The sequence below is a fragment of the Xenopus tropicalis genome, chromosome 5 (genome assembly GCF_000004195.4).
Source record: "Xenopus tropicalis strain Nigerian chromosome 5, UCB_Xtro_10.0, whole genome shotgun sequence".
Classification (NCBI taxonomy): domain Eukaryota; kingdom Metazoa; phylum Chordata; class Amphibia; order Anura; family Pipidae; genus Xenopus; species Xenopus tropicalis.
In genome coordinates, this window is record NC_030681.2 from 63115736 (window position 1) to 63143158 (window position 27423).

Genomic DNA, 27423 nt, shown 5'->3' on the forward strand with positions numbered 1-27423 from the left:
CTAAAATATCCCCTCATGTTCGGTATCTTTAGAAACTACAGACCTTCAGGTTTCTAGGTGCAATGTAGTTTTCACTCAAAAGCCAAATACCTTTTGTCAGTGCATTGTGAAATTTGGAACTTTTTTTGACATTTTTTTTTTTTCTAAAACGTAAACTTGGACGCATGATCAAATGTGGATTTGACAAAAAAAATCTCATAAAAATTTTCTAACAAAGGCAAATTTGAAAGACAAACTTCTACTGAATAAAATGATGCCCCATATGTATGGGTGCACATAAAGACATGGGCACCAAACACTCCAAAGCAGGGGCAATGCACAAGGGCAATTACAGCTAAAAATGTGGGTGCTGTGCTCTATGTGCACTACCTGCAGTTTTTCAGTGTTAACCCCCCCTACTTGTGAAATAACCCCCACAAACTATATATTTCTGAAAAGTGCACACCATCAGCTATTCAGAGACACCACTCTTCTCTTTCTACATGGAAAATTGTGGCCGCAGTCCCTTGCAGAAGTCAGCGCTTTGGTCAGAAATCAAGGAAAAAACAGATAGAAAACCTAGATTTCTCCCCAAAATCTCCATGGCAACTACCAAAAACTTACTAAACCTCAATTTGCAAGTTCCCCTGAATAAAACGATACCCCATATGTATGGGTGCACATAAAGACGTGGCCACCAAATGCCCCCAAACAGGGGCAATGCATAAGGGGGGGCTGTGCTCTATCTGCAGTTATTTAGTCTAAACACCCCCATACCTGTGAAATAACCCCCGCAAACTATATATTTCCAAAAAGTGCACACCTTCAGCTATTCAGAGACACCACTCTTCTCTTTCTACATGGAAAATTGTGGCCACAGTCTCTTGCAGAAGTAAGCGCATTGGTCAGAAATCAAGGAAAAAACAGATACAAACCTAGATTTCTCCCCAAAATCTCCATGGCAACTACCAAAAACTTACTAACCATTAATCTGCAAGTTCCCCTGAATAAAACGATACCCCATATGTATGGGTGCACATGAAGACGTGGCCACCAAATGCCCCAAAACAGGGGCAATGCATAAGGGCAATTTCAGTTGAAATTTTGGGGGCTGCGCTCTATGTGCAATACCTGCAGTTTTTCAGTGTTAACCCCCCCTACCTGTGAAATAACCCCCACAATCTATATATTTACGAAAAGTGCACACCTTCAGCTATTCAGAGACACCACTCTTCTCTTTCTACATGGAAAATTGTGGACGCAGTCCCTTGCAGAAGTCAGCGCTTTGGTCAGAAATCAAGGAAAAACCAGATACAAACCTAGATTTTGGTCAGAAATCAAGGAAAAACCAGATAAAAAACCTAGATTTCTCCCCAAAATCTCCATGGCAACTACCAAAAACTTACTAAACCTCAATTTGCAAGTTCCCCTGAATAAAACGATACCCCATATGTATGGGTGCACATAAAGACGTGGCCACCAAATGCCCCCTAACAGGGGCAATGCATAAGGGGGGGCTTTGCTCTACTTGCAGTTATTTAGTCTAAACACCCCCATACCTGTGAAATAACCCCCGCAAACTATATATTTCCAAAAAGTGCACACCTTCAGCTATTCAGAGACACCACTCTCCTCTTTCTACATGGAAAATTGTGGCCGCAGTCCCTTGCAGAAGTAAGCGCATTGGTCAGAAATCAAGGAAAAACCAGATACAAACCTAGATTTCTCCCCAAAATCTCCATGGCAACTACCAAAAACTTACTAACCATCAATCTGCAAGTTCCCCTGAATAAAACGATACCTATGTCTGGTTGCACATAAGTACATGGCCGCCAAACCTGAAAATGCAAAATATTGGGGCTGCACTCTATGCACCCTTTTTTTTTTGCCTGCACCCAAATGAATGGAATACGCTCGGGTGCAGGCACATGTAGCCGATATACGCATGAAAATGCGTGAGAATGCAAAGTCTCGCGTTTTCATGCGTATATCGGCTACATGTGCCTGCACCCGAGCGTATTCCATTCATTCGGGTGCAGGCACAAGTAGCAGGCGTAGGGCTGAATTTTCGGCAAGCGTTTTTCCACTTGCTGAAAAAATCAGCCCTACGCCATGTGTGGCATCAGCCTAACCCTTGGCAATAGAAACTACCAGAACAATCTTAGCACCTCTGGACCTTTCTAGAACAACTGAAATCAAATGAAGTTAAAATGGAATAAAACCACTAAAAGCATTCAAAGAACAATAATTGCAATGAAATCGGTGGTAAGAGCCCTGGATCCACCAATGTCACTGCAAAAGCAACCTTTTTGGGGGCACTAAACACACAATAAAGAACAATGCAAAGATAAAACACCATAAAATCAGTAAAATCCAATAAAACCACCTAAACCAACAGAAGAACAATAATTGCAATGAAATCTGTGGTCAGAGCCCTGGATCCACCAATGTCACTGCAAATTCAGCACCCAATAGCAATACAAAAGTTACAGTGCAATAAAATAATAAAAAAACAGAAATCAATTATGAAAATGCCAAAAAAACACTAAAATGCAACCAAATAAATCAGATAATTATAGAGCAAGATCAGAAATAAAGTTTTAGTAAAAAAAAAAGACTGCCAGAGAAAGCAAAGAAAGAAAGAAAAGAAAAGAAAGAAAAAAAAAAAAAAAAGTGTAAGTGTAAGTGTGTGTGTAAGTGTCTGTGTGTGCTTGGGAAAGTTGTAAATAAGTGTGTATGTGTGCAAAAGTGTAATAATGACAAAGATAGAAGAAAAAATGGGAAAAAAAAAATTTTTTTTAGACAGTTGAGATAGAAATAAGCAAAATAAACAGTGGTAGAGAGTTGTAGTTCAGCTTACCCAAGGCAGGCAGGCGATCAGGGGCGATCAGGGGCGATCAATCCAGCAGGAAGGCAGCAGGGGAGCTCCACCATGTCCAACGTGCGCAGCAGGAGTGAGGGAGCCGACAGTAGGCGGCGACTTTTAAAGGGACAGCAGTGGACACGTCATCAATGCGTGTCCACTGCTGTCATTGGCTGGAGCGACGATCGGTGCGGCTGGGGGACCCGGATCGGTGAGTATGCTTAGCTTTGCTCGTTGCCTAGGGGGATCTGAGGGGTTTACAAGCGCTGCGCTGCTTTAAAAGCGAGCGCAGCGCTTGTAAACCCGTTAGTGCAGTAGGACGTAGATTCTACGTTCTATGGCACTTTGGTCCCTTGGTACCTAGGACGTAGAATCTACGTCCTATGGCACTAAAAAGGTTAAATTGTTTGTGTACATACGGTGTTGTTCTCCCTGAGGAAAGTTCCTGTGAGGAACTGAAACATCGGAGTAATAAAAACCATGTAGGAAAATAACTTTTGAAAACTTTTTTGTTTTATTTTTGACAAATACTTACCTAAGTCCTGTGAGTGCTAGCCTTTATTGCATTTGTATGTTATTATTTTGTTTGCATTAGCACCCAGGCAGTGACCCCTTTGTAGGTGGTGTGCTACCTTGCTGGAACTATATATATGTATGTATAGTTGGATCCCCAACCAGTGTCTCGTGAGCAACATGTTGTTCACCAACTAACTTTCACTAACTTATAATGCTTGTGTTGCTCTCCAAGTCTTTTTACATTTGACTGTGGCTCACAAGTAATAAAGGTTGGGGATCCCTGATTCATAACATACAATATTATTATATTAAAACACTCACCTTTTCCATTTCTTTTTTGAACGTACTAAAAACATCATTGCTTTTTGTTAAAGAATTTTGAAACTCATCGAATCTTTCAGAATAGAGCGTTATCTGTTTGCAGAAAAGAAAAGTTGAAATCTTATATATTATATTTTCGTAAGTCTTATACAGTATAATACCATCTACTGGTGATCTTGCCATCTTTTATCATTTTATTACTGTGATGCATCATTTATGTGCTGAAAGCTGTATGTTATGTTCATCTCTCCCCCCCTATTTTCTTTTTTTCTGTGCCCCCTCTACCTCATCCTTTGAGAAGACTGTTTAATAAAAAATTATGATATAATTTTTTTTTATATATTGTATTAAGCTCTTCAATTTAATGACCAAATTCATTTAATCATTTTCTGCACAAAATAATCTCTCTCTTTGGCTCTATAGCAAATATGGGACAATGAAGAAATGTAACTACGGCAAAAGGCTGAGTTGAGCATGGGTTAAATTTCACAATTTTGGGTAGGGCCCTTCAATTATAAGCCAAAGAAGGGTATCAATGTAACAATTTATTATTAAAATCATTAATAACATTAATAAAAAGACAAGAAAACATCACTATATAGACTCCCAGTTAAATAAGTAATATAGTAAAATGATAATCCACCACTGTAAGGATCGTGTACTCTGGGGATTTACTGTGTACATCTGAAAGTAAAATTTGCTGTGTCCTGCCAAAAGACCAGTTTCCAGAAATAAAGCAGTTAACCACCTGAGCCCAAACAGCAGGTGTGTATTTGAAAATCAGTGTGTGAAACTAATTTCTCCAACACTACAACAAGAGCCCACCTAAGAGAAACGAATATGTTATGCAATGTATTCCATATTACCTGAGTTTTCAGCACTGCCTCCTGCTCCTTCAGCATTTTACTCTGCAGTTTCCATTCAGCAGCCTGGGTCAGCAGCTATTCAATAAAGAAGAAGGTAAATATATAGTAAGATAAGCTACTTGTTTATTATAGTTTTACTTTTTGACTTATATTTGTCACAATATTTCTAACACAAAGAACATCAAATACATATTGGCTGAAACAGATATTTTTCATTGTAACGTGCATTTGTTATGATCTGCAGCTGTCTTGTCACAAATATGTATCTGGGCATAAGCAGGGGCTGGACATATTCCAAAGGGCCCACCAAGCTTGGAAACACAAAGATTATAAGTGTTTTTAGTAAGGCATAAAGATTGTAAGCTCTACGGGGCAGGGACCTCCATCATCTTGTGTTTCTGACTCTTATTGCAACTGTACCTTGTATTTATTTGTATTTATTGTTTTACTTTGTATTTATCCATTATCTTAATAACCCCCTGTTTTGTATAAATGCATTCTACTGTACAGCGTTGCGTACATAAGTACATACATGCATACATACAAGGCAGCTTCAGTATGTTAATGCACAGGCATAGTACCTGAAGTCTGAGTTGTATTGGAGAAGAATCAGTGGCAAAGCTTTCTTTTCACAACAAAACAGAAATTCAAGTAGCTGATAAATACAAACCAGTAAAAGTCATTTAAAGGGGACCTGTCACCCTAAGAAAAAACTCCAAATTCTTTTCTTTTCATATTAGTTGAGCAAAATAAACTTCATTTAAACTATACAGATAGTATAAATCTTGTTTCCTTTAGTCTTGGAACTATTCAATCACAGCAAGCAGGCAGCTGCCATTTTGTGGACACTGTTAGTAAGGCAAGCTTTGCATCACACAAAAATCTTGTTGGAGGACCAGATGCCCATACCCATGAACTGGCTACATAATTAGGTGATGGGGAGGGAGGGGGAAAAGTGCAGTGACATCTAGTGCTGAATGCAAAGCTAAAGGTATTGTCTGCCCCACCTCTATGCCTAAGGCATAGAGGCGGGGCAGGCAATATATGATTGACAGCTGGGATTTTTAAATGCCTTTATAATGGTATGGATGTGTTATTTAAAAAAAGGAATTTGGGTTTCATGTTTAACTTGAAAAGGACTTTTTTCAGATTCAGATTTTTATGTCTGGGTGACAGGTCCGCTTTAACTCACTGTCACAAATATATGAGCCCCTTAGACATACATGTAATGTGTTGTCTAATCAAGAATTGTCACTGAGGAAATAGTTTGAGGAAGGGGTCTGATAAGGGAATACTCCAATGTTTATTAAGACAAGATGTAATCTACTTATACCATGGATTATAAATTGTACAAAAGATTGGGTTATTATCAATCCCTTCAATTGTGGAACTTGTATTCAGTGGAGCTCTCCATTTCCTAGAATATCTTTCCCCATGGATGATTCTTTAAAGGATGGGGTAAGGCCACTGGGTGAAATATGCAGCATTTTCTTTCTATCTCTCTTTTGCAAAATGTTTGGCTTTCTGAATGACCCAATTCTCATAACCTTTAGATAAAAAGTGATTTCCAAGTACCTCAGCTTCCTTTTCAAAAGCTTCTATTGTGGAGCAATTCCATCTGAGTCTTAGAAATTGGCTATAGGGGATATTTAAAAGCAATTAAGGATGGTGGTTGCTGGTTCTATATAGATAGCTATTAACAGCTATCTCTTTAAAATATGTGTAGGGGTTTACCAAAAATGGGCCCTTAGGACAGGAACCCCTAGGACAGGCCACAGGGTGGTGCTGGGAAACAGGGACACTGGGATGACTGGGTTGTTAAACAGTTAACAGGGTGTATACCTGCAGTTCGGGTTATGGCCACAGGGTGGTGCATAGGCCCATATAAGGGGATGCAGCCATGTGCTGTTAGGTCAGACATTTTGGGGACTGCTCCAGTAAGGAGTACCCCAGGTATAGCTTAGTGTTAGAAGTTATATAATAGATTGCTCTAGGAGTGATATGTAGGACACCAGGAGTTTAGAATGGGCGGACATTGCCCCTCCAGGAGTGGAAGTGAGGTTAAGACCTCCCGGCATTACATCAGCCGGAGTGCAGGGCCATAAGTGGTTAGGTAGGTGGACAAGGTCACCGCTAGCCCAGGAGACTGGATCTGAGGGGGCTTAGGCGTGAGTACCGGGGTGGGCTGCCTGTGGTGAGGCTGCCTAGCGTGAGTACCGGGAAGGACCCCAAGAGGGGGTGCCTTCTGGTGTGAGTACCGGGGAGATCACCTAGAAGGAGACACTTGGCGTGAGTACCGTGAGTTGCCCAACAGGAGAAAGCTCTCAATGAGTAGTAAGGAGATAAAGCCCTGCATGCTGTGTATCAATAATATGTGCCACTCCTGGAGAGGTCCTGCCCTAATAAACTGATTCATCTACTTCATCATACTCCGTGTGTATCTGACTATTTCCTGCACAAGGATCACCTACCTGCCGGTAAGCTACTACCCCAGGGAGGGGCAAGGTACTGGGGGCTGTGTGTGGATCCCAGGCAGAGGTACTAGAGACTGTTAAGTTCCCAGGGGGTGGATTATAGTTCCACAACACCATCCCTGGGTGGAGGCATGCCTTTAAGGGAGAAATCCCTGTTAACCCCCATAGTAAGCGGGGGCTCAGGACTCCTGTAGCGCCAAAGAACAAGTAGTCAGCAGGTAGCAGCACAGAATAACCAAAAGTGGGCTACATATGTATGAGTATGAATTGTACCATCTCCACAATGAAACACAGATCCAAGAATATTGTCATTTAAATAACATATAAACTCCTCCAAACTCTCTTTAGGACCCTTTGAAATCAAAATGTCATCAATTAAATGTTTGTAGAGGACAAGGTTCTTACTACAGCCATGGGAATTCTAAACATGTTGGTGTTCCCAATAGTCCAAAAATAGGCTAGCATAGCTCATCCCTATAGCCATACCACAGACTTGAAGATAGAGAGATCACCTGTCATTCAATTGTTCATCCATCCAATGAGGCAACTGCACACAAGTATACATTGCTCCTAATACCAGCAATAATGCAGAGATCACATGTCCACTTTCATCCAATGTAATGTTTATGTAATTCAGAGATCACAGAGCAACCCAATTCCCGCGTTTCCATGGAAACCTATAGAGCCAATGCACAACTATCCCATTCAAATAGGTAAATCATCCAACCATCTTATCTTACCTATACAGATGGTTTAGAATAGCAGTAATATTCCCACTGTTACCATGGCAACCCTTGCCCAAACATCCAGTTCTAAAGAATAGAATACCTATGCAGATGGTTTTGTCCAACCCATTAGTACTTATTGAAACAAAAAGACCTATATAATTATGTAATTATGTGACTTAATTAAGGTGATATTGAATTAGAACATACAATTGTGATAGTGTGTTGAAATCATGGTGAATTGCAGTGATGTGAAAAATGTTTTCCTAAAACGAATACGTGAAGGCACCAACCCAAATTCTTATAGGTTGCTAATGAGGTGAATAAAAATAAATACTTGTGATGATGTACCAAAAATCATATATGTGTATAAAATATAAAAAATGGTGATATCATGTAATGTGTGTGTGAGACATGAATTGGTGATATCGTGTGTATGTGTATAATGATGGATAACGGATGTTTAACCTAAATCATGACCTAACAATTACATCTATAGCATAATATAAATCAATTATTACTGTATATGTATTGTAAAGTAAGAGTATTCAAAATAATGCTCTCATTAAGTCCATCAGGACCAAGGGCATTGAGCAAAAAAATCCATTTGCTCTCCCTTCAAAAGGGTTGCCTCTAAGACCCCCCCCCCTCTAATACCTAATTACACTTTTGCTAAACCTGTGGCTTTAAGGTCACTACTTAGTTCCCCGAAGACCCAATTGGCTTCCCACTATCCCATAAATAAATTGGCATAGGTGGGAGCAAAGACAGCACCCATAGCCACACCCCTAGTTTGTAAATAGAATTTATCATGGAACAAACAAATCACAAAATAATTGTGATTCATACATTTCAAGGAGCTCAGAGAGAAAATCGATATATTGGCCATCCCATTTAATTTCGGTCTCCATAAAATAACTAATTGCTCATACCCCATGTTGGTGGGCAATAGACAAATATAAAGATTCCAAGTCACAACCTACTACAATTGTATTTGTTTCAACCGTTACATCTGTTAATTTACACAGAAGTTCCCTTGTATCACAGATGTATGACAGAGGATTCATTACAGAACTCCGTAATTTTCTTTCAATATATTGACTGGCTTTCTCACAGAAATAACCATTGCCAGATACAATAGGGCAACCAGGAGGTTTCACTACATTTTTATGCACCTTAAGTAGCATATAGAAAGTGGGAGTGACTGATGTCACATTTGTCAAAGCTTTGAATTTGTTTTTATTTAAGAGACCAGTATGGAAGGCATTGCTAATTAGGGAATTAAATTTTGTTCTAAAGTTATCAGTGGGATCACTATGAAGCTTAGGATAGCAATTAGTGTCATTAAGTTGTTTCAAGGCATCTGTGAGATACATGATTGTCACGGTCGGCACCCAATACCAGAGCAAGTGCCAAGCACCCTGGTCTCGGCTCGTGCTTCACCAGTAGCGTGACCGCCTTTGGCTTCGGGAGGAGCCCTCAGCTACTCGGATGCCACCTGGACTTATACGAGAGGTGCAAAGCAGGAGTTCTGGCTAGCAATGGGGCACGACTGTAGAAAGTCAGTTAGGCCGAAGATCACGGTACAAATAGGGTTAAACAAGGTCGTCGTCAGGCAGGCTAGGTCGGGGCGGGCAGCAATCAAGGATAGTCAGACAGGCAAGGGTCAAACCGGGTAATCAATACAGCAGGATGAGACGAAATCGTAGTCAAAGTACAAGCCGAGGTCAGATATGGATAATCAGAATAGTCAGGAGCAAGCCGGGTCAAAAACAGGAAAACACAACAGGAACAAGGCTCAGGAAGGCACCAGAATCAAATTCTATCACGGGCAACAAAATGTAAACAAACGTCCCTTTAAATATCTTTGAAATTCGCGCCAGCGCGCATGCGCCTTTAAATGTGGGAGCGCGCGCGCGCGCCCACTATGAGGAAGCCGGCGCATGAGGAGGACGGCGCGGCGGGCGTCCCCGCCGTGCCGGTAAGGCATTTTTTGTTACATTGATCTTTGGCCATATCACAATGTTCCCTCCCTTATCTGAGGGTTTAATGACCATGTCGTCCCATCTAGATATTTCACCTATAGCTGATCTTTCTCTCGAAAGATTGTCTATGCCAAATTGAGGCAGATCAATCAAATCTCTTATAACCAATTCTCCAAAGATGGTTACCGCAGAGCTAGTATTTTTGGGTGGGATGAAACGGCTCTTTAATTGTATTCTCTTCCTGAAATTGTTCACTTAAAGGAGAATGCAAGTCAAAATTTAAAAAGCATACTGCCCAATAGTCCTTCTGTTGTTTAGTAAAAACGCCACACTTTTGGCTCACCTAATCAAATATTTACTCAGTCACACTTATTTCACATTTTCTAGAACAGGCAGCCATCTCTAAAAAGGTATTCTCCCTTCCTTTCCCTCCTTGCTTCATACTGCACATGTGTTTCATTCCCTACCCACCCCCCCCCCTCTGCCAGATACGCTTCTGATTGGCTGGTGGGCATGTGTAGCTCAGAACAGGAGACAGGATCAAGTTACACACATGCTCAGAGAATAGGAAGACTGCCGCTGGCAGCCTACAGGAGGAACAGAGAGATTTTAGTGATGTCACTGTAGTCTTCACAGCACCATATCTCAGAGAAGCAAGCAGGGATCTGGGAATTTAGATATGCAATAAGTACTTAAAAAGAATGCCTTTAGACTTACTTTTAATTTATATTAACCTTTTATTGCCCTTTAATAGTTTGTTTAGATCTGATTCTGGAGTTAACATGAGAGGATTAAGGGTTTCACTGTTGCCCCCAGAGTTGCCTTTATCAAAAAACTTTTTTAACGGTTATTTGCGGCAAAAGTGAAAGAGGTCATTATATAATTCAAAACATTTCACATTATTACTGGGAGAAAAGGATTAACCTCTAGATAATAATTTCTCCTGTGTATCAGTAAGAACGTCATCACTAAGATTAATAATGTTCAATTAACTCAAACCCTCCTTCTCCTGTTCTGTCCCCGATCCCAGTAGTTCCATCTAGGGTAGGCCCATCTGTCGCGACTTCTTAACTCTCGCACCCCCTCTCCTAATCGCTCTTAAAAAAGGAGCAGACACACCTGAGGAATTAGGATCATTAGATGTAATTTGACCTTCATCCCCTGATTTATCAGACATTGATGTATCACTATGTGAAATCTGGGTCATATTAGAAGTTGTACAGCTCCATTTAAAGACTGTCCCCACATTATAATCATTCACATCTCTGAAATATTTGTTTTTCTTCTTATTAATGGTTTTTTGAACCACCCGTTCAATTTCCATATTTATTCTAGACTAACACAGTAGTGCAATTGTTTACAGCCTTTTTTCTCCCTTGGGAGTTTGATCCCCCTTACCAGGTAACCCTGTGCTGTTTTTGATAATTTTAATAGATTTTATTTTTTCAAATATTCAGTTATTAAACCTACTCATGGTGTGCATTTTATTTATACTTAAAAAAAAAAAAAAGTTATATTTTAATTAGGAACTTTGTCTTGGACATCCAAGAAGGGGAGGTGCAACTTTATGGCCATATTTTTTCTTTTGTCTAATACCAGGCAGTGTCATTCTGTGGCTACTAAAGCAAATAAAGTGCTGTCTTGTATAAAAAAGGGCATTGACTCAAGGGATAAAAAAATATTTTTGGCTCTTTATAGGTCCCTGGTAAGGCCTCACCTTGAGTATGTACTACAGTCTTGGGCTGGATATTGGGAAGAATATTAATGAGCTGGAGAGATTGTGCAGAGAAGTGCAACTAAACTGGTAAAGGGGATGGAAGATTTAAACTATGAAAAAAGACGCTTGCAAGGGGACATGACTCTGTACAAGTAATTTAGAGGGGATTATAGGCAGATAGGGGTTGTTCTTTTTTCCCATAAAAATGACCAGCGTACACCAGAGGCCACCCGTTTAGATTTGAGGAACCAAACTCTCATTTTAAGCAGTGTAGGTGCTTTTTCATGGTGAGGGCAGTGAGGTTTCAGAATGCCCTTCTTAGTGATGTTGTGCTGGCAGAATCTGTTAATGCCTTTAAGAGGGTCTTGGATGAGTTTGTGAACAAGCATAGTATTCAAAGCTATTGTACTACTAAATCTACAGTTAGTATTGATGTTGGTATATATGGTCATATATGTATGTGAGTGTATAGATAGGTCAGTATAGGTTTGTGTGCTGGATTTACTTGGAAGGGTTGAACTTGATGAACTCGTCTTTTTTAAATTCTATGTAACTATAATTCCCTCTAATGTACTTGTACAGAGTAGTCATGTCCCCTTGCAATTGCATTTATTTCCAGAGAGAACAACCCCAACCTTGAGAGTCTAGTCTCATAGTTTAAATCTTCAATCCCTTTTACCAGTTTATTTGAGCTTTAATGGAAAGCTGTTCTGTTGTTCATTGAACTGCACAAGGCAGCCCCCCAATACCGCAAACCTGATGACTTTTTGGTATCAGAGCAGGTCGGGGGGGAACATTGCTAATGCTACAGATGAATTCAGTATTATTATCAGTGTTATTACCAGAAGCTTCATGAACTACCTGAAATTAAAAGTTTTACTGCAGAGAGCACAATAGTGCCCTTTGTACTAGCAATGCGCTCCCCCCTTAACCTGCTCAGATACCAAAAAGGCATCAGGTTTGTGGCATTGGGGCAGCTGCTTTGTGCAGTTCAATAAACAACAGAACAGGTTTCCATTAGTGCTTCATAATAGTAATATACAACACAATAATTATTGTATTGCAATTGCCATCATATTACTTGCCGTGGCAGAGATATTTTATATAGAAATTAATAACATGTCTGTATATGTCATAAAAGGCACAACATTAGCCCAGGTGTAGTAACTCATAACAACAGATGAGATGTTTGCTTTTAAGTAGGTGAACAGAAAATACTACCTGAATATTGGTAGGTGAAAAGAACTGTAGCAAACTTTGCACCTTATATTACATATCCCAATTACACAGTATTTTTTTTTCAGACACAACAAACTACTATTAACACGTATTTATAAATTGTTCTCTCTTACAAAGTCTTTCTCCCGTTTATGTTTTGCCTCTGCTTCTTTCATCATTTCTTGGGCTTGCTCTAGTCTGGCATCCACCAATTTCTGTTGAAGATCTCTCTGTTTAAATACTTTATCCAGATGCTGCAAATAAACAAACAAAGTGATAATAAATAATCTCACTTGAATATTTTTAAAGTGACCTTTTATTTGTTAAATAAGCATTTATGGAAGTTTTCATGTGGCATTTTGTTGCTACTTGCAGCAATTTTTTTTTTTAACATTATAGCTATATAACTATAGATGCATCTGCACTGCATCTCATGGCTCATTTATTGATGGAAGGGTATGCCCTGTGCAAAGTGGGAAAAACAGGAGCAGGTGATCAGATGCTTGCGAGGGGACATGTGTACTCTTTAGGGAGCTGCACATGGAGAAGGACCAGAGAGGGAGGGGTGGGATACCACAGAGGGAGAGGAACAAGAAACAGGACCAGAGAAGGAGGGGCAGGCGAGGGAGATCAGAGAGGAAGCGGCACATGGAGAGGAACCAGAGAGGGAGGGGCAGGGGTGGGACACTGCGGAGGGAGGGCACAAGAAACAGGACCGGAGAGGGAGGGGTGGGGAAGGGAGACAGGGAGGGGGCAACACAAGGAAGGAAGGACGAATGCTTGAGAGGGAGTGAGACAGGAGATGCCAGTGACAGCGCCTTGTATAGTGAGGAAGTGTGGGAAGGTGGGAGGGGGACTGGGTGGTAAACTAGCTGCTTGGAGCGAGACGCAGACAGATGTGTTAGTTGTTATAAACTGTGCATTCTGACATCAGTACGCGCGGTTTATAAGGTGGGGGAATTTAGCTCTTTAGGTAGAGGCGGCAGCTCCTTTGACACAAGTAAGAGACAGGTACACAGGGATTCCAGCTGAGTTCTAGTGTGAGCTTATTTAACACAGCAGGCTTGACAGCAAATAAAAGTTCATACAGCTGATATCCCAAATACAACCAAAAATAGCAGTCTTGCTTAAACTCATACAGCTGATATCCCAAATACAACCAAAAATAGCGGTCTTGCCGAAAATATCCGCCCTACGCCTCGTCTGACATCAGCCTTAATTTCTGGGAGGGATATACCGTATTTTTCGGACCATAAGACGCACTTTTTTTCCCCCATGCGCGTCATTGTGCATGCGCACAGCGCCAGAGCTAAGCACCGGTAAATAGAGGAGGGCCCTGCACGGAGACCACACGGGCAAGTAAAAAAACTTTTCTTAAAGTATATCTGTAGGCTATATGCTGGTACAGATGGGGGCAATATGTTGGGTGCTACTGTTACAGGTGGGGGGCAACATGTTGGGTGCTGCTGGTACAGGTTGGGTTTTAATGCACATAAAATATTTTAGGACACTATTTGTTTCAGAATCTTTTTTTCTTCATTTCCCTTCTCTAAAAACTGGTGCGTCTTATGGTCCGGTGCGTCTTATGGTCCGGTGCGTCTTATGGTCCGGTGCGTCTTATGGTCCGAAAAATACGGTACTTTCCTTCTATGATTTTCCCACAGGTTATAATTTAAGTTTGGCCCATAGGAAAATGGCCAAACTGTAGATTATAGACAGATAAATGGGGATTTTTACCCATAAAATAACCAAAGAACAAGAGGACATCTCTTTAGACTTAAGAAACTGAATTTTCATTTGATGCAGCATAAATATTCACAGTGAGGGCATTAAGGTTATAGAATGTCTTGCCAGGTGATGTTGTGATGGGAGTGTATAACAGGTCTTTGTATGTATGTATTTATGTATATGTGTGTATACGCACTGGGGTTCATTTGAAAGGGTTGCATTTATGCCTTTTTTTAAACCAAAATTAACTATGTAACTTTTATGTCTGTTTCTAGAGTGAGGCTGATGTCAGACGAGGCGTAGGGCGGATATTTTCAGCAAGCGGAAAAATGCTTGCTGAAAACTCTGCCCTACGACTCCTACATGTACCTGCTTTGTAGGTATACACAACAGTATATCCCCCTTGTAAGCAAGGAAAGGCATCGCAAAGGAAAACCTTTATGGCTGAATAAAAGTGTTATTGTAGAGGTTGGTAAGAAAAAACGTGCTTTTAGGGCATTCAAGTTAGCTGGGACAGCAGAAACTTTCATCAGGTACAAGGAAGCAAATAAAGCATGCAAAAAAGCTATCAAGCAAGCTAAAATAGAAATGGAAAGGGATATTGCTGCTAGGAGTAAAAAGAATCCTAAATTATTTTTAATTATGTGAATAGTAAAAAAATGAAGCAAGAAGGGGTGGGAACTTTATTATCACGGGGGGGGTAAGTTGGTTGATGAGAACGGGAAAAAGCTGAAATTTTGAACTCTTATTTTTCATCTGTCTATACATCTGAGGAGCCAGATAATGAAGGCTTCCCTTGTAATATGCCCAGTTCTAGTAATTTAGCTACTGGCGCATGGGTCACTCGGGAGGAAATTCAAAAGAGACTTGAACATGTAAAGGTAAACAAAGGTCCAGGGCCGGATGGGATTCATCCCAGGGTATTATATGAGCTGAGCGCTGTGATTGCCAAACCTCTTCACATAATTTTTCAGGATTCATTGAGGTCTGGCATGGTGCCAAGAGACTGGCGGATTGCTAATGTGGTGCCGTTATTTAAAAAGGGATCCCGTTCTCAGCCTGAAAACTATAGGCCTGTTAGTCTGACATCAGTAGTAGGAAAACTTTTGGAAGGGGTAATAAGGGATAGGGTACTTGAATACATTGCAGTTCACAATACTATTAGTTTGTGCCAACATGGTTTTATGCGTAACAGATCTTGCCAGACTAATTTAGTCGCCTTTTATGAGGAGGTGAGCAGGAACCTTGATGCTGGAATGGCAGTTGATGTCATCTACTTGGACTTTGCTAAAGCGTTTGATACAGTACCTCACAGAAGGTTAATGATCAAAGTAAGGAATATTGGCCTAGAACATAATATTTGTAATTGGATAGAGAACTGGCTGAAGGATAGAGTACAAAGAGTGGTTGTAAATGGAACATTTTCTAATTGGACCAGTGTGGTTAGTGGAGTACCGCAGGGGTCAGTCCTTGGGCCTTTGCTTTTTAACTTGTTTATTAATGACCTGGAGGAGGTGGGCATAGACAGTACTGTTTCTATTTTTGCTGATGACACTAAATTGTGCAAAACTATAAGTTCCATGCAGGATGCTGCTGCTTTGCAGAGCAATTTGACAAAATTAGATAACTGGGCAGCAAACTGGAAAATGAGGTTCAATGTTGATAAGTGCAAAGTTATACACTTTGGTAGAAATAATATAAACGCAAACTATCTACTGAATGGTAGTGTGTTGGGGGTTTCCTTAATGGAGAAGGATCTAGGGGTTTTTGTTGATAACAAGTTGTCTAATGCCAGGCAGTGTCATTCTGTGGCTACTAAAGCAAATAAAGTGCTGTCTTGTATAAAAAAGGGCATTGACTCAAGGGATGAGAACATAATTTTGCCCCTTTATAGGTCCCTGGTAAGGCCTCACCTTGAGTATGCAGTGCAGTTTTGGGCTCCAGTCCTTAAGAAGGATATTAATGAGCTGGAGAAAGTGCAAAGACGTGCAACTAAACTGGTTAAGGGGATGGAAAATTTAAGCTATGAGGTGAGACTGTCGAGGTTGGGGTTGTTTTCTCTGGAAAAGAGGCGCTTGCGAGGGGACATGATTACTCTGTACAAGTACATTAGAGGGGATTATAGGCAGTTGGGGGATGTTCTTTTTTCCCATAAAAACAATCAACGCACCAGAGGTCACCCCTTTAGATTAGAGGAAAGGAGCTTCCATTTGAAGCAGCGTAGGTGGTTTTTCACGGTGAGGGCAGTGAGGTTATGGAATGCCCTTCCTAGTGATGTGGTAATGGCAGATTCTGTTAATGCCTTTAAGAGGGGCCTGGATGAGTTCTTGAACAATCAGAATATCCAAGGCTATTGTGATACTAATATCTACAGTTAGTACTAGTGGTTGTATTTATAGTTTATGTATGTGAGTGTATAGATTGGTAGGTGTGGGTTGGGTGTGCTGGGTTTACTTGGATGGGTTGAACTTGATGGACACTGGTCTTTTTTCAACCCTATGTAACTATGTAACTATGAATGGAATACGCAAGAGTTTGAAAGTCTCGCGTTTTTGTGCGTATTTCGGCTACACGTGCCTGCACCCGAGCGTATTCCATTCATTCGGGTGCAGGCACATGTAGGAGACGTAGGGCGGTATTTTCAGCAAGCGCTTTTCTGCTTGCCGAAAATATCTGCCCTACGCCTCGACTGACATTAGCCTAATTGGGTTAAGCAGCTGTTTTATCTCACCTCCTCTCTTAGTTCATATTGACCAACAATATTTTTGAGCTTTTCTGCCAGCTCTGCATTTTCTTGGCAAAGTTTGGTGTTTCTCTCACTCTGCTGTTCAATCTGAGTTTGGATTTCTGTCAGTGTAGACTGGAAATGATTAGTAATCTCTTTCCTTTTTTCTTCATCCTCCCGGGCATGTTGAATGGTTTCTTCCTGTATGCAACGCAAAGTCATTCTGTTATTATAAAACAGTAACAGCCCTATGGCCTTGTTAAGAAGAATGCCATTTAGAAAATGATTGCTAATTATGTTAAAAGAAAACTAAACCTTGCCCATCTTCAGACCACTCCTCCATGCTCCCTCCCTGCCTACATCATTTATTCAGTTCCAGTGTTTCCCTGTGTGCTAACCTGCCATAATTCTGCTGCGCAGGATCTGAAGACAAGGAAATACAATGCCTATAAACTCTGCTGTGCAACTCAAAAGATTTATAGCAGGTTGCACACAGGGAAACATTTGAACAGAATATATGCTGTGGGAAAGGAGCTTTTAAGTGGGCGGTGTAGGAGGGGTAAGGAGGGGCTAGGGTTTGGTTCTCCTTTAAGGAGATGATCTTTATTACAGTGGCTGATGCAGGATATGGTACATAAAGGGTTACTCAAAATTAATGTGAACAATACACCCTAGGGTACTAAAAGAGCTAAGTTCAGTTTTAGCCAGGCCTCTATTCCTGATTCTCAGACTTGCTTTCATCTGGTATGGTACCTGGAAAGCTGATGTAATTCCTATATTTAAAAAGGGATTACGATCTCTGCAAATTTTAGGTCAGTATGTTCTTGAGAATAGCATTATGCATTATGAGCAGTAATCAACATAGGTTTATGAAGGATAGGTCATGTCAGACAAATTTAATTGCTTTTTATGATGAGGTAAGTAAGAAGCTGTAGACAGTGGGAGTGCAGTAGATGTGATCTATTTAAATTTTGCCAAAGTGTTTTATACAGAGCCCCACAATTGACTGCTTTCTAAACTAAGATCTGTTGGTCTTAGTGAAGTAGTTTGCACATGGGTAGGAAACTGGCTATAGGATGGAGTACAGAGGGTGGTTGTTAATAGTACATTCTCTTCTTGGAGTAAGGTTCTTAGTGGGGTCCCTCAGGGTTCTTTGTTGGGTCCACTTTTGTTTAACTTGTTAAAGACTTTGGGGAGGGTATGAGGAGGGTATTATAAGTAATATATCAGTGTTTGCAGATGACACAAAACTCTGCAACCCAATTAATTCCATCAGGATCCTGACAATCTGGGCGGCTAAGTGGCAGATGAAATTTAAGGTTGATAAATGTAAGGTCATGCATATGGCATATAAAAATATACAAGCCACTTACACCCTTAATGGGACTTTGCTAGGGAAATACATAATGGAGAAGAACCCAGGAGTAGTAAGCAATGCCAGACATCAGCTGCAAGGGCAAATAAGGGTTTAAGCTGTATTAAAAGGCCTTAGATTCGCGGGAGGAGGGGGTAATTCTTCTGCTTTACGGATCACTGGTAAAGACCCATCTAGAATATGCCATGCAGTTTTGGTCTCCAGTGCTCAAACAGAACATTATTGCATTAGAGAGGATCCAGAAAAGGACAACTAAGCTGGTAAAGGGTATGGAAAGCCTCAGTTATGAAGAAAGACTGACTGAATTATATAATAATCTCTCTATTGCTTTATTGACCAGTAGGTACTTCCAGCAGACACAAGGACACCCATTCCAATTAGAAGAAAGGAGAATATTCGGAAAGGGTTCTTTATAGTGAGAGCTGTAAGGTTGTGTAATTCTCTCCCTGAATCCATTGTACTGGCTAATACATTAGATAGCTTCAAGAAGGGGTTGGAAGTAAGGGAATGCAGGGTTATGGGAGATAGTACAAGTTGATCCAGGGACAGGTCCAATTGCCATGTTGAAGTCAGGAATTTTTTCCCTTCTGCAGCAAATTAGAGAGGCTTCAGAAGGGGTTTTGCCTTCCTGGATCAATTAGCAGTTAGGCAGGTTATAAATAGGCATATAAAGTTGACCTTGATGGACATATGATCTTTTTCAGCCTAACTTACTATGTTACTTTTCCCCTATATTAACTTGATGCTCCCTAACTTGCACATCTGAAACATGCACAAGTTGCACAAGGTACAGGTCACAGTTAATGACCCAACTGAAGTGCTAAAAGGAAAATTATACCCCTAAACAATGTAGGTCTCTATAAAAAAATATATTGCATAAACCAGCTCATGTGTAAAACCCTGCTTCATCTAAATATTATATAGTAGATATAGTAAATATAGTAATATGTGGTATTGGGTAATCCTAAATAGAAAATTGGCATCTTAAGAATTAAGGGCTGCCTCCTGGGATCATACGATTCCCAGTAGTGATCACTGGCGAGTTCGTTTTGAGCTCTTCCACTCGCCCTCCCCGCCCATGACCTAACATATCACGTTTAAAATCTATTTCAGAAGCTAAAATAAATTTACCTTTAATGTTTTGTTATGTCTCTGCAACTCTCGACATAGACTTTCCAGTTTGCTACGAGCAAGGATGGCTTTACTGTGCTCGCTTTGAAGTTGGTCCTTCTCCTTTATAAGATGTACTTGGCGCTTCTGCAACAACTTCAGCTGCTTTTGTTCAGAACGGTACTCTTCAAGCTGTGAAGTTAGGCAATAATTAGAATAAGAGACTCTGCAATATTTCATTTTCTTAGCCAAAGGGTCAATGATAGATCACTCAGGTAACCTGTGCATACCAACTGGATCAGAATGACATCTAGTGCATAAAGTGTACTCATTTTCCAAGCTTCTTGATATTTGACTGAGCCAAGAATACATGTTACATGGACAGGGTTGCATTGGCCCACCGGGACACCGGGAAAAAACCCGGTGGGCACCGGCCCTAGTGGGTGCGGCAGCCCAGACCCAACCCTTGGCAGTGCTCCCCCAGCCGACAGTTCTTCCCCTGGCACGTTAAACTTATACACGCTCAGGGGAGGACTCGGGTGGGGGACCCTTTAGGGGGTTAAAGAGGTTCAGCGGGGGGACGTGGCTGGTGGGAGCACCTGCCGGGCCCCTGGGTCAGCAGCCCTGGTGGGCTCTGCACCCCCCAGTCTGACCCTGCACATGGAAAATCTGTCTTGACACATTAAAGCAGAAGAAAATGGTAAAATCACTTGGGGGTACCAAATGTTAGGCTACAAACTGTACTGGCCTGGGGTATTCCTATAGGACAACCAGAGAGTGATCATCTTCTGCTTCTTCATTATTCAGTGGATCTGGTTTTGTTCAGCTTTCTTTACTCAAGTGAAAATGCTTGGGCCCAGAAAAGAAGAAAAAAAAGTGCAAGAACATTGCATGCTTCACTTACAGATGTAGGGCTGGTTCAGTTCTATGCAACCAGGAGCACTGTCCTGGGGTATTGGGTAAGTAATAAGAATAACTAGGGGTGCCTAACACTTGGCACCCCCTTCACCTTTTTTTCGACTTTAAAGGTAATAAAGCCGAATAATTTGCTGGTATGTAGACAGTTGCAGTACATAGAACACAGCAACACATTGCTGGGATGGCTACTGGGTTCATTTAAGGTCAGTTTGGAAATTCTTACAGTGAGAGACTGTGTGGTTCATTTATAAACTTCATGCAGTGCATATTTGTTTGCATATGGTTGTGCATATTTTCCCCTTAACACCTAAATATTTCACTGGTGTGCTCATCCTTCCTTTTTTTGTGTGAATTGCACCAGGATGCACATTACTCACAAATATTTGCAAATGAGATGACTGTTTGCATAAAGGGCCATTGTACATAAAGGGCCATTGTACATGATTGTTGTGCACAAATATAAATATCTGTTTTGTAAACATTTTTTCCACCACTAAAAAAGGGATCAGTAGTAGGAAAGCTTTTGGAAGGGGTAATAAGGGATAGGGTACTTAAATACATTGCAGTTCACAATACTATAAGTTTGTGCCAGCATGGTTTTATGCGTAACAGATCTTGCCAGACTAATTTAGTCGCCTTTTATGAAGAGGTGAGCAGGAACCTCGATGCTGGAAGGGCAGCTGATGTCATCTACTTGGACTTTGCTAAAGAGTTTGATACAGTACCTCACAGAAGGTTAATGATCAAATTGAGGAAGATTGGCTTAGAACATAATAGGGCCGATTCACTAAAGTGCGTTAATTTTTATTGCACGATTTTTTGCGTTAAAATAGATGCAAAAATTAATGCACGATTCACTACAGTATTACCGCGGCATTGTTGCACATCGCACATGCGTTAATTAGCGCACACAAATAATAAAATGATTCACAAACACTTAGACGCGCTAAATATTGCATTAGTCCGTGCGGAAATTAACACCTACTTGAGGCAGGCGGTAATTATAGAAAAGTACAGTTAATGAGCTTTTGGCAACACAATATGGACTTTGCAGTGTTATTTATTCAAGTATGTGTTGACCCTAGAGTGATGCATCCTCCAGTTTGCAGGGAAATGGTCATTTTCAGTACAGTAATTTTCCGCGAGTATTGGCATGTATGGCTAACATGGCGTGCGTTTATATGCAGCTACTATTTATATGTGGTGACTATTTATATGCGGCGACTGTTTATACGCGGGGCGTTGATTAGCGCACGTTCCGTCAATGGCTAACATGGCGACTATTTATACGCGGTGTATTGATTAGTGCATGTACCGTCAAATACCACACAAAAGTCTTTGCGACTAAAATAACGCATGCAGTATCGCGTGTAAATTAACACAAGTATGCTTTTAGTGAATCGTGCGTTAAGTCGCGAAAATTTAGACGTGATAAAAATTTTACCGCATGCTATAAATAGCGCACGCTTTAACGCACTTTAGTGAATTGGCCCTAATATTTGTAAGTGGATAGAGAACTGGCTGAAGGTTACAAAATAGGTTACAAAGAGTGGAGGTGGGCATAGAAAGTACGGTTTCTATTTTTGCTGACGACACTAAATTGTGCAAATCTATAAGTTCCATGCAGGATGCTGTCACTTTGCAGAGCGATTTGACATAACTGGAAAACTGGGCAGCAAACTGGAAAATGAGGTTCAATATGGACAAGTGCAAAGTTATGCACTTTGGTAGAAAAAAATGTGAGCTATCTACTAAATGGTAGTTTGTTGGGGGTATCGTTAATGGAGAAAGATCTGGGTTTTTTGTAGATAAAAAGTTGTCTAATTACTGGCAATGTCATTCAGTGGCTACTAAAGCAAATAAAGTGCTGTATTGTATATAAAAGGGGGTCGACTCAAGGGATGAAAACATAATTTTGCCTCTTTATAGGTCCTTGGTAAGGCCTATTTTTATGAAGAAAAAAAAAAAAAAAAAAAAATATATATATATACTGTATATATATATATATATATATATACTGTATATATATATATATATATATATATATATATTTTTTTTTTTTTTTCTTCATAAAAATAGGTAAGTGAAGCAAGTCTCTGTGCATATGAAAGAATATACTGTAATTCAACAAATTAAGTCCATGCATATTTTAAATCCACAAGGCCTACCAAATGCAGTACTAACCATTTCTGCATACTTCTTTATCAGTGCTTCTATCTTCTCCTCTGCAGTGCTCAGCTTGTTAACACTTTGTAGAAGCAGTGTAGCGTCTTTGCCTTAAAAGAAATAATAATAGCAACAATACATTTACATTTTTAACGTCTTCAGAAAAAAAAACTGGGCTTCAAAATAAGCTTTGTAATACTAATAGTAATGTAATATAATGACTCAAAGTTGAAGGCAACATTTTCCAACTTACAACCTTTAAACTGTCGTTGAACTGTACATAGCATATATCACTGAAAAACTATTGATGCCAAGGTATAATTGAAATGGAACAACTTTTTTTTTAATGAGTATAATAATTTTATTAAAGTGATATTATAAAGTTACAAGCTGATCACTTAACAATAGTTTGTGCCCACAGATATGTTTAAAGGATGAAACAGATTCAAGTTCATTGTAAGAGTATGCTACATTTAAAGGCTAATTTCCTATTGCAAATAAAGGCTGCAAGTTTGGGGCAAGTCTTAAAGGAACAGTAACACTAAAAAAATGAAAGTGTATAAAAGTAACTAAAATATAATGTGCTGCTGCCCTGCACTGGTAAAAGTTGTGTGTTTACTTCAGAAAGTCTACTATAATTTATATAAATAAGCTATGTAGCCATGGAGGCAGCCATTCAAAGGAGAAAAGGCACAGGCACATAACAGATAACAGATAAAACACCATTGTATTCTACAGAACTTATCGGTTATCTGCTATGTAACCTGTGCCTTTTCTCCTTTTTTCCATCTTGAATGGCTGCCTCCGTGGCTACACAGTAGCTTATTATATAAATTATAGTAGTGTTACTGTAGCAAACACACCAGTTTTACCAGTGCAGGGCAACAGTGCATTATATTTTTATTACTTTAAAGCTCTTTCATTTTTTGGTGTTACTGTTCCTTTAAGGGAGTAAGTCTTCAGGGAAAGGGGGTTTGAATTGCCCAGATATCAACTAAAACACTATAAAGCACAATACAGGCAATTTTATAAATTTGTGCAATACAGTTTTGTGGATAAATTTGCTGTGTTGACAGTACCAAACTAAATCTGGGGCTAAAATGTCTTGATGCAACAAGTGTTCCGTTGTGCCAGAAAAATAAACGCATGGTTATTATTATCTGCCCCCTCGCCTTTCACAGCCAATAGGACCAGAGCCCACCCCAGTAGTGATGAGCAATTTTTTTTTGCCAGACATGGATTTGTAGCAAAATTTCACATTATGCCATTGGCAAACTCTTCAGTGAAACTTCCTAAAAAATTTCACTGCAGAAAATTTGCAGTTGCAGGTCACGTAAAAAATGTTGCGCGGTACCCACGTTTCACAAATTTTTGGACAGATTTGCTCATCACTACACCCCAGCCCTCCCCCAGTCAGGAGCTGTGCGGGCACCCTTTGCTCTGAGGGTTTGTAGTTAGTGGATCCTCGTTAGATATAGAAATAAGAAAAAAAAGAGAAAAAAATTTAGATGTGTGTAATATAGGAATAGGAGCTAACTGATGCAGTGCAAGTGAATTTGTGAAAAAGTTTTTGCTGTTCTCCAGTTCTACCTGCCTATTCTCTACTGTCAGATTTAAAATAGATAGTGTGTGTTTATATGGGTGTAGCCCACTTTAGGAGATTTAGTGCTGCTACCTGCTGTTTACTGTACTTTGGTGCTACAGGAGTCCTGAGCCCCCGCTTACTATGGGGGTTTGCAGGGATTCCTCCCTTTAATGGCGTGCCTCCACCCAGGGATGATGTTGTGGAACTATAATCCACACCCTGGGAACTTAACTGTTCACTTGTACCTCTGCTTGGGGATCCACACACAGCCCCGGTACCTTGCCCCTCCCTGGGGTAGTTGCTTACCGGCAGGTAGGTGATCCTTGGTGCAGGAAAGAGTCAGATACACAAGTAATGTGATGAATCAGATGAATCGGTTTATTAGGGCAGGACCTCTCCAGGAGTGGCACATATCAATCAAACAGCATGCAGGGCTTTATCTCCTTACTACTCATTGAGAGCCTTTTCCTGTTGGGCAATTCACGGTACTCGCGCCAAGTGTCCCCTTCTAGGTGATCTCCCCAGTACTCACGCCAGAAGGCACCCCCTCTTGAGGTCCTTCCCGGTACTCACGCTAGGCAGCCTCACCACAGGCAGCCCACTCCGGTACTCACGCCTAAGCCCCCTCAAATCCAGCCTCCTGGGCTAGCGGTGACCTTGTCCACCTACCTAGCCACTTGTGGCCCTGCACTCCAGCAGATGTAACGCTGGGAGGTCTTAACCTCACTACCACTCCTGGAGGGGCAATGTCCGCCCATGCTAAACTCCTGTTGTCCTACATGTCACTCCTAGAGCGACCTATTACCAAACTTCTATCACTAAGCTGTACCTGGGGTACTCCTGCCTGGAGCAGTCCCCAAAATGTCTGACTACAGCACATGGCTGCTTCCCCTTATATGGTCCTATGCACCACCCTGTGGCTATAACCCGAACTGCAGGTATACACCCTGTTAACTATTTAGCAACCCAGTCATCCCAGTGTCTCTGTTAACTATCACCACCCTGTGGCCTATCCTAGGGGTGTCTGTCCTAAGGGCCCATTTTTGGTAAACCCCTACATGGGAGTAGAGAGGCATCCCTGCAACATGATCCAGGGGCACTTGGCGTATTTACGGGGACCAACTGGCCCAGGCACTTTGCGGCATGCAATCTTTGCTTTCAGAGAATGCATAGGGGCAGCTCCATCACAGGATGACATATGAGCAGCAACAAAGTCACAGGGGATAGGGCAGTCATGCCTTCCTCATGCAAGTTGTCCAGTTCTCAAGGCTACTATGCAGCTCTACCTCTTCTGCAATATTTATAAAGAAAAGAGCACCACCCAAATTTGGCACTTATTCAGATAGCACAAGGTGTCTGCCACCCAATTGATAATTGAATAAAAAAAAGAAATAAATTTAGTGCTTTAACTTAAAATGTAACTTTTATTACTAAATCAATAATTTTAAAATCACACACTTCACATGCGACCCAAATTAATTGACCATTAACAAGTTGTTAGATTAAAAACACACTTAATTAAGCTGAATCCGGATACTGCTCATTCTCAATTCATTGCCACAATTAAGTTCATTAAACCAAGAGCATAGTCCAGTATGGAATGTACAGGAGCCGATTTCATTTATTTACACACTGTGTACAAAGCGGGACACCCTCTAAGTTTGGAACCAAATCAATAAGAGGGTTAGGTGGGGAGGGTAAATGCTGTAAGCAGGAAAGGGCAACACACGGTACACAGCCTGCTCCCCACAGCTTTCTAACTCAACCCACAGGCTGTGCACACAAGCAGTAAGTAGCAAGTTAATTATTTATAAATATCGACCGTTATTGTATACTCCCCTAGTCAGTTCTCAAAGCAGTACACAAGGCTATATTGATGCAGCTATCAAGAGCCACAATAGCGCCACTGGTTTCCCGCAGCAATCAAGAGCCACATGTACACAAAATCAAAACTATCGGAGAGAGTATGGCCATCACTGTTAACGAGGGGAGGCTTTTGTGAGCCATTACTAAGTCTGACCACATTGGGCCCTTTGAGTCTTCGGTGCCCCTCTCCCCCTGCACACACCCCTTGGTCTCCTACTACGTAATGTGGCTATCAAGAGCCGCGTCCCGCCAACACTGTCTCTATGTAACTAAGGGGCATATTTATTATGCTATGTAAAACTAATTCGCTGAAAAAACGGAGTAAAAAACTGTGTAAAATAAATGGAAAAGATCGCCATCTGAACGCCGGATATTACTCCATTATTTTCCATAAGTTCGGGTGGAAGAAAAAACGTGTAAAACAATTACGCCGATTTTACGCAGTTTTTACACCATTTTTACATGGCGAAACCTGGCGATGTGTGGCGAATTTTCTCGCCGTCTTTTACACAGCATAATAAATATGCCCCTAAGACTGCAATCTAGCGCATAATACCCAACATGTTTTGTCACGTTCTCGCATGACTTCGTCAGGGGATCTTGGGTCTCCCTAAATTGGACATACAAATACTGTCGATGGCAACGCGTATTTTATGAAAATAATGCCTCTACTGTGCCCTCTCAACGCTAATTTTCAGGCTGAAAATTTCACTAATTAAATCAAGTCAAGAATCAAAAACAATAAGTGTAAGTATAAACAGAATAAACAACATGGACAAAGTAGGGGGGAGTGGGGAGCCATTGCTAACCTTTCGTTATAAAGGGGGCGACCTATTGTATCTGGTAATAATTCTCTCACAGGGGTCACTCGGGAGGAAATTCAAAAGAGACTTGAACATGTAAAGGTAAACAAAGGTCCAGGACCGGATGGGATTCATCCCAGGGTATTAAATGAGCTTAGCACTGTGATTGCCAAACCTCTTCACTTAATTTTTCAGGATTTGTTGAGGTCTGGCATGGTGCAGAGAGACTGGCGAATTGCTAATGTGGTGCCGTTATTTAAAGGAACAGTAACACCAAAAAATGAAAGAGCTTTAAAGTAATAAAAATATAATGCACTGTTGCCCTGCACTGGTAAAACTGGTGTGTTTGCTACAGTAACACTACTATAATTTATATAATAAGCTGCTGTGTAGCCACGGGGGCAGCCATTCAAGCTGGAAAAAAAGGAGAAAAGGCACAGGTTACATAGCAGATAACAGATAAGTTCTGTAGAATACAATAGT

The 27423-nt window shown here is 40.7% G+C and overlaps 1 protein-coding gene across 2 annotated transcripts in view; it reads right to left on the bottom strand.

Annotated features, from left to right (window-relative positions):
- Nucleotides 1-27423, bottom strand: part of txlnb (taxilin beta) — a 135758-nt gene that overhangs the window by 27900 nt on the left and 80435 nt on the right. For both annotated transcript variants that reach the window (XM_018094300.2, XM_002936957.5), the window contains 6 exons: nt 22705-22796; nt 19624-19794; nt 17124-17318; nt 12799-12918; nt 4546-4620; nt 3680-3772 (listed from right to left, as the gene is read on the bottom strand). In XM_018094300.2, the coding sequence (XP_017949789.1) occupies nt 3680-3772; nt 4546-4620; nt 12799-12918; nt 17124-17318; nt 19624-19794; nt 22705-22796 (746 nt within the window). The remainder of the gene's footprint in view (nt 1-3679; nt 3773-4545; nt 4621-12798; nt 12919-17123; nt 17319-19623; nt 19795-22704; nt 22797-27423) is intronic.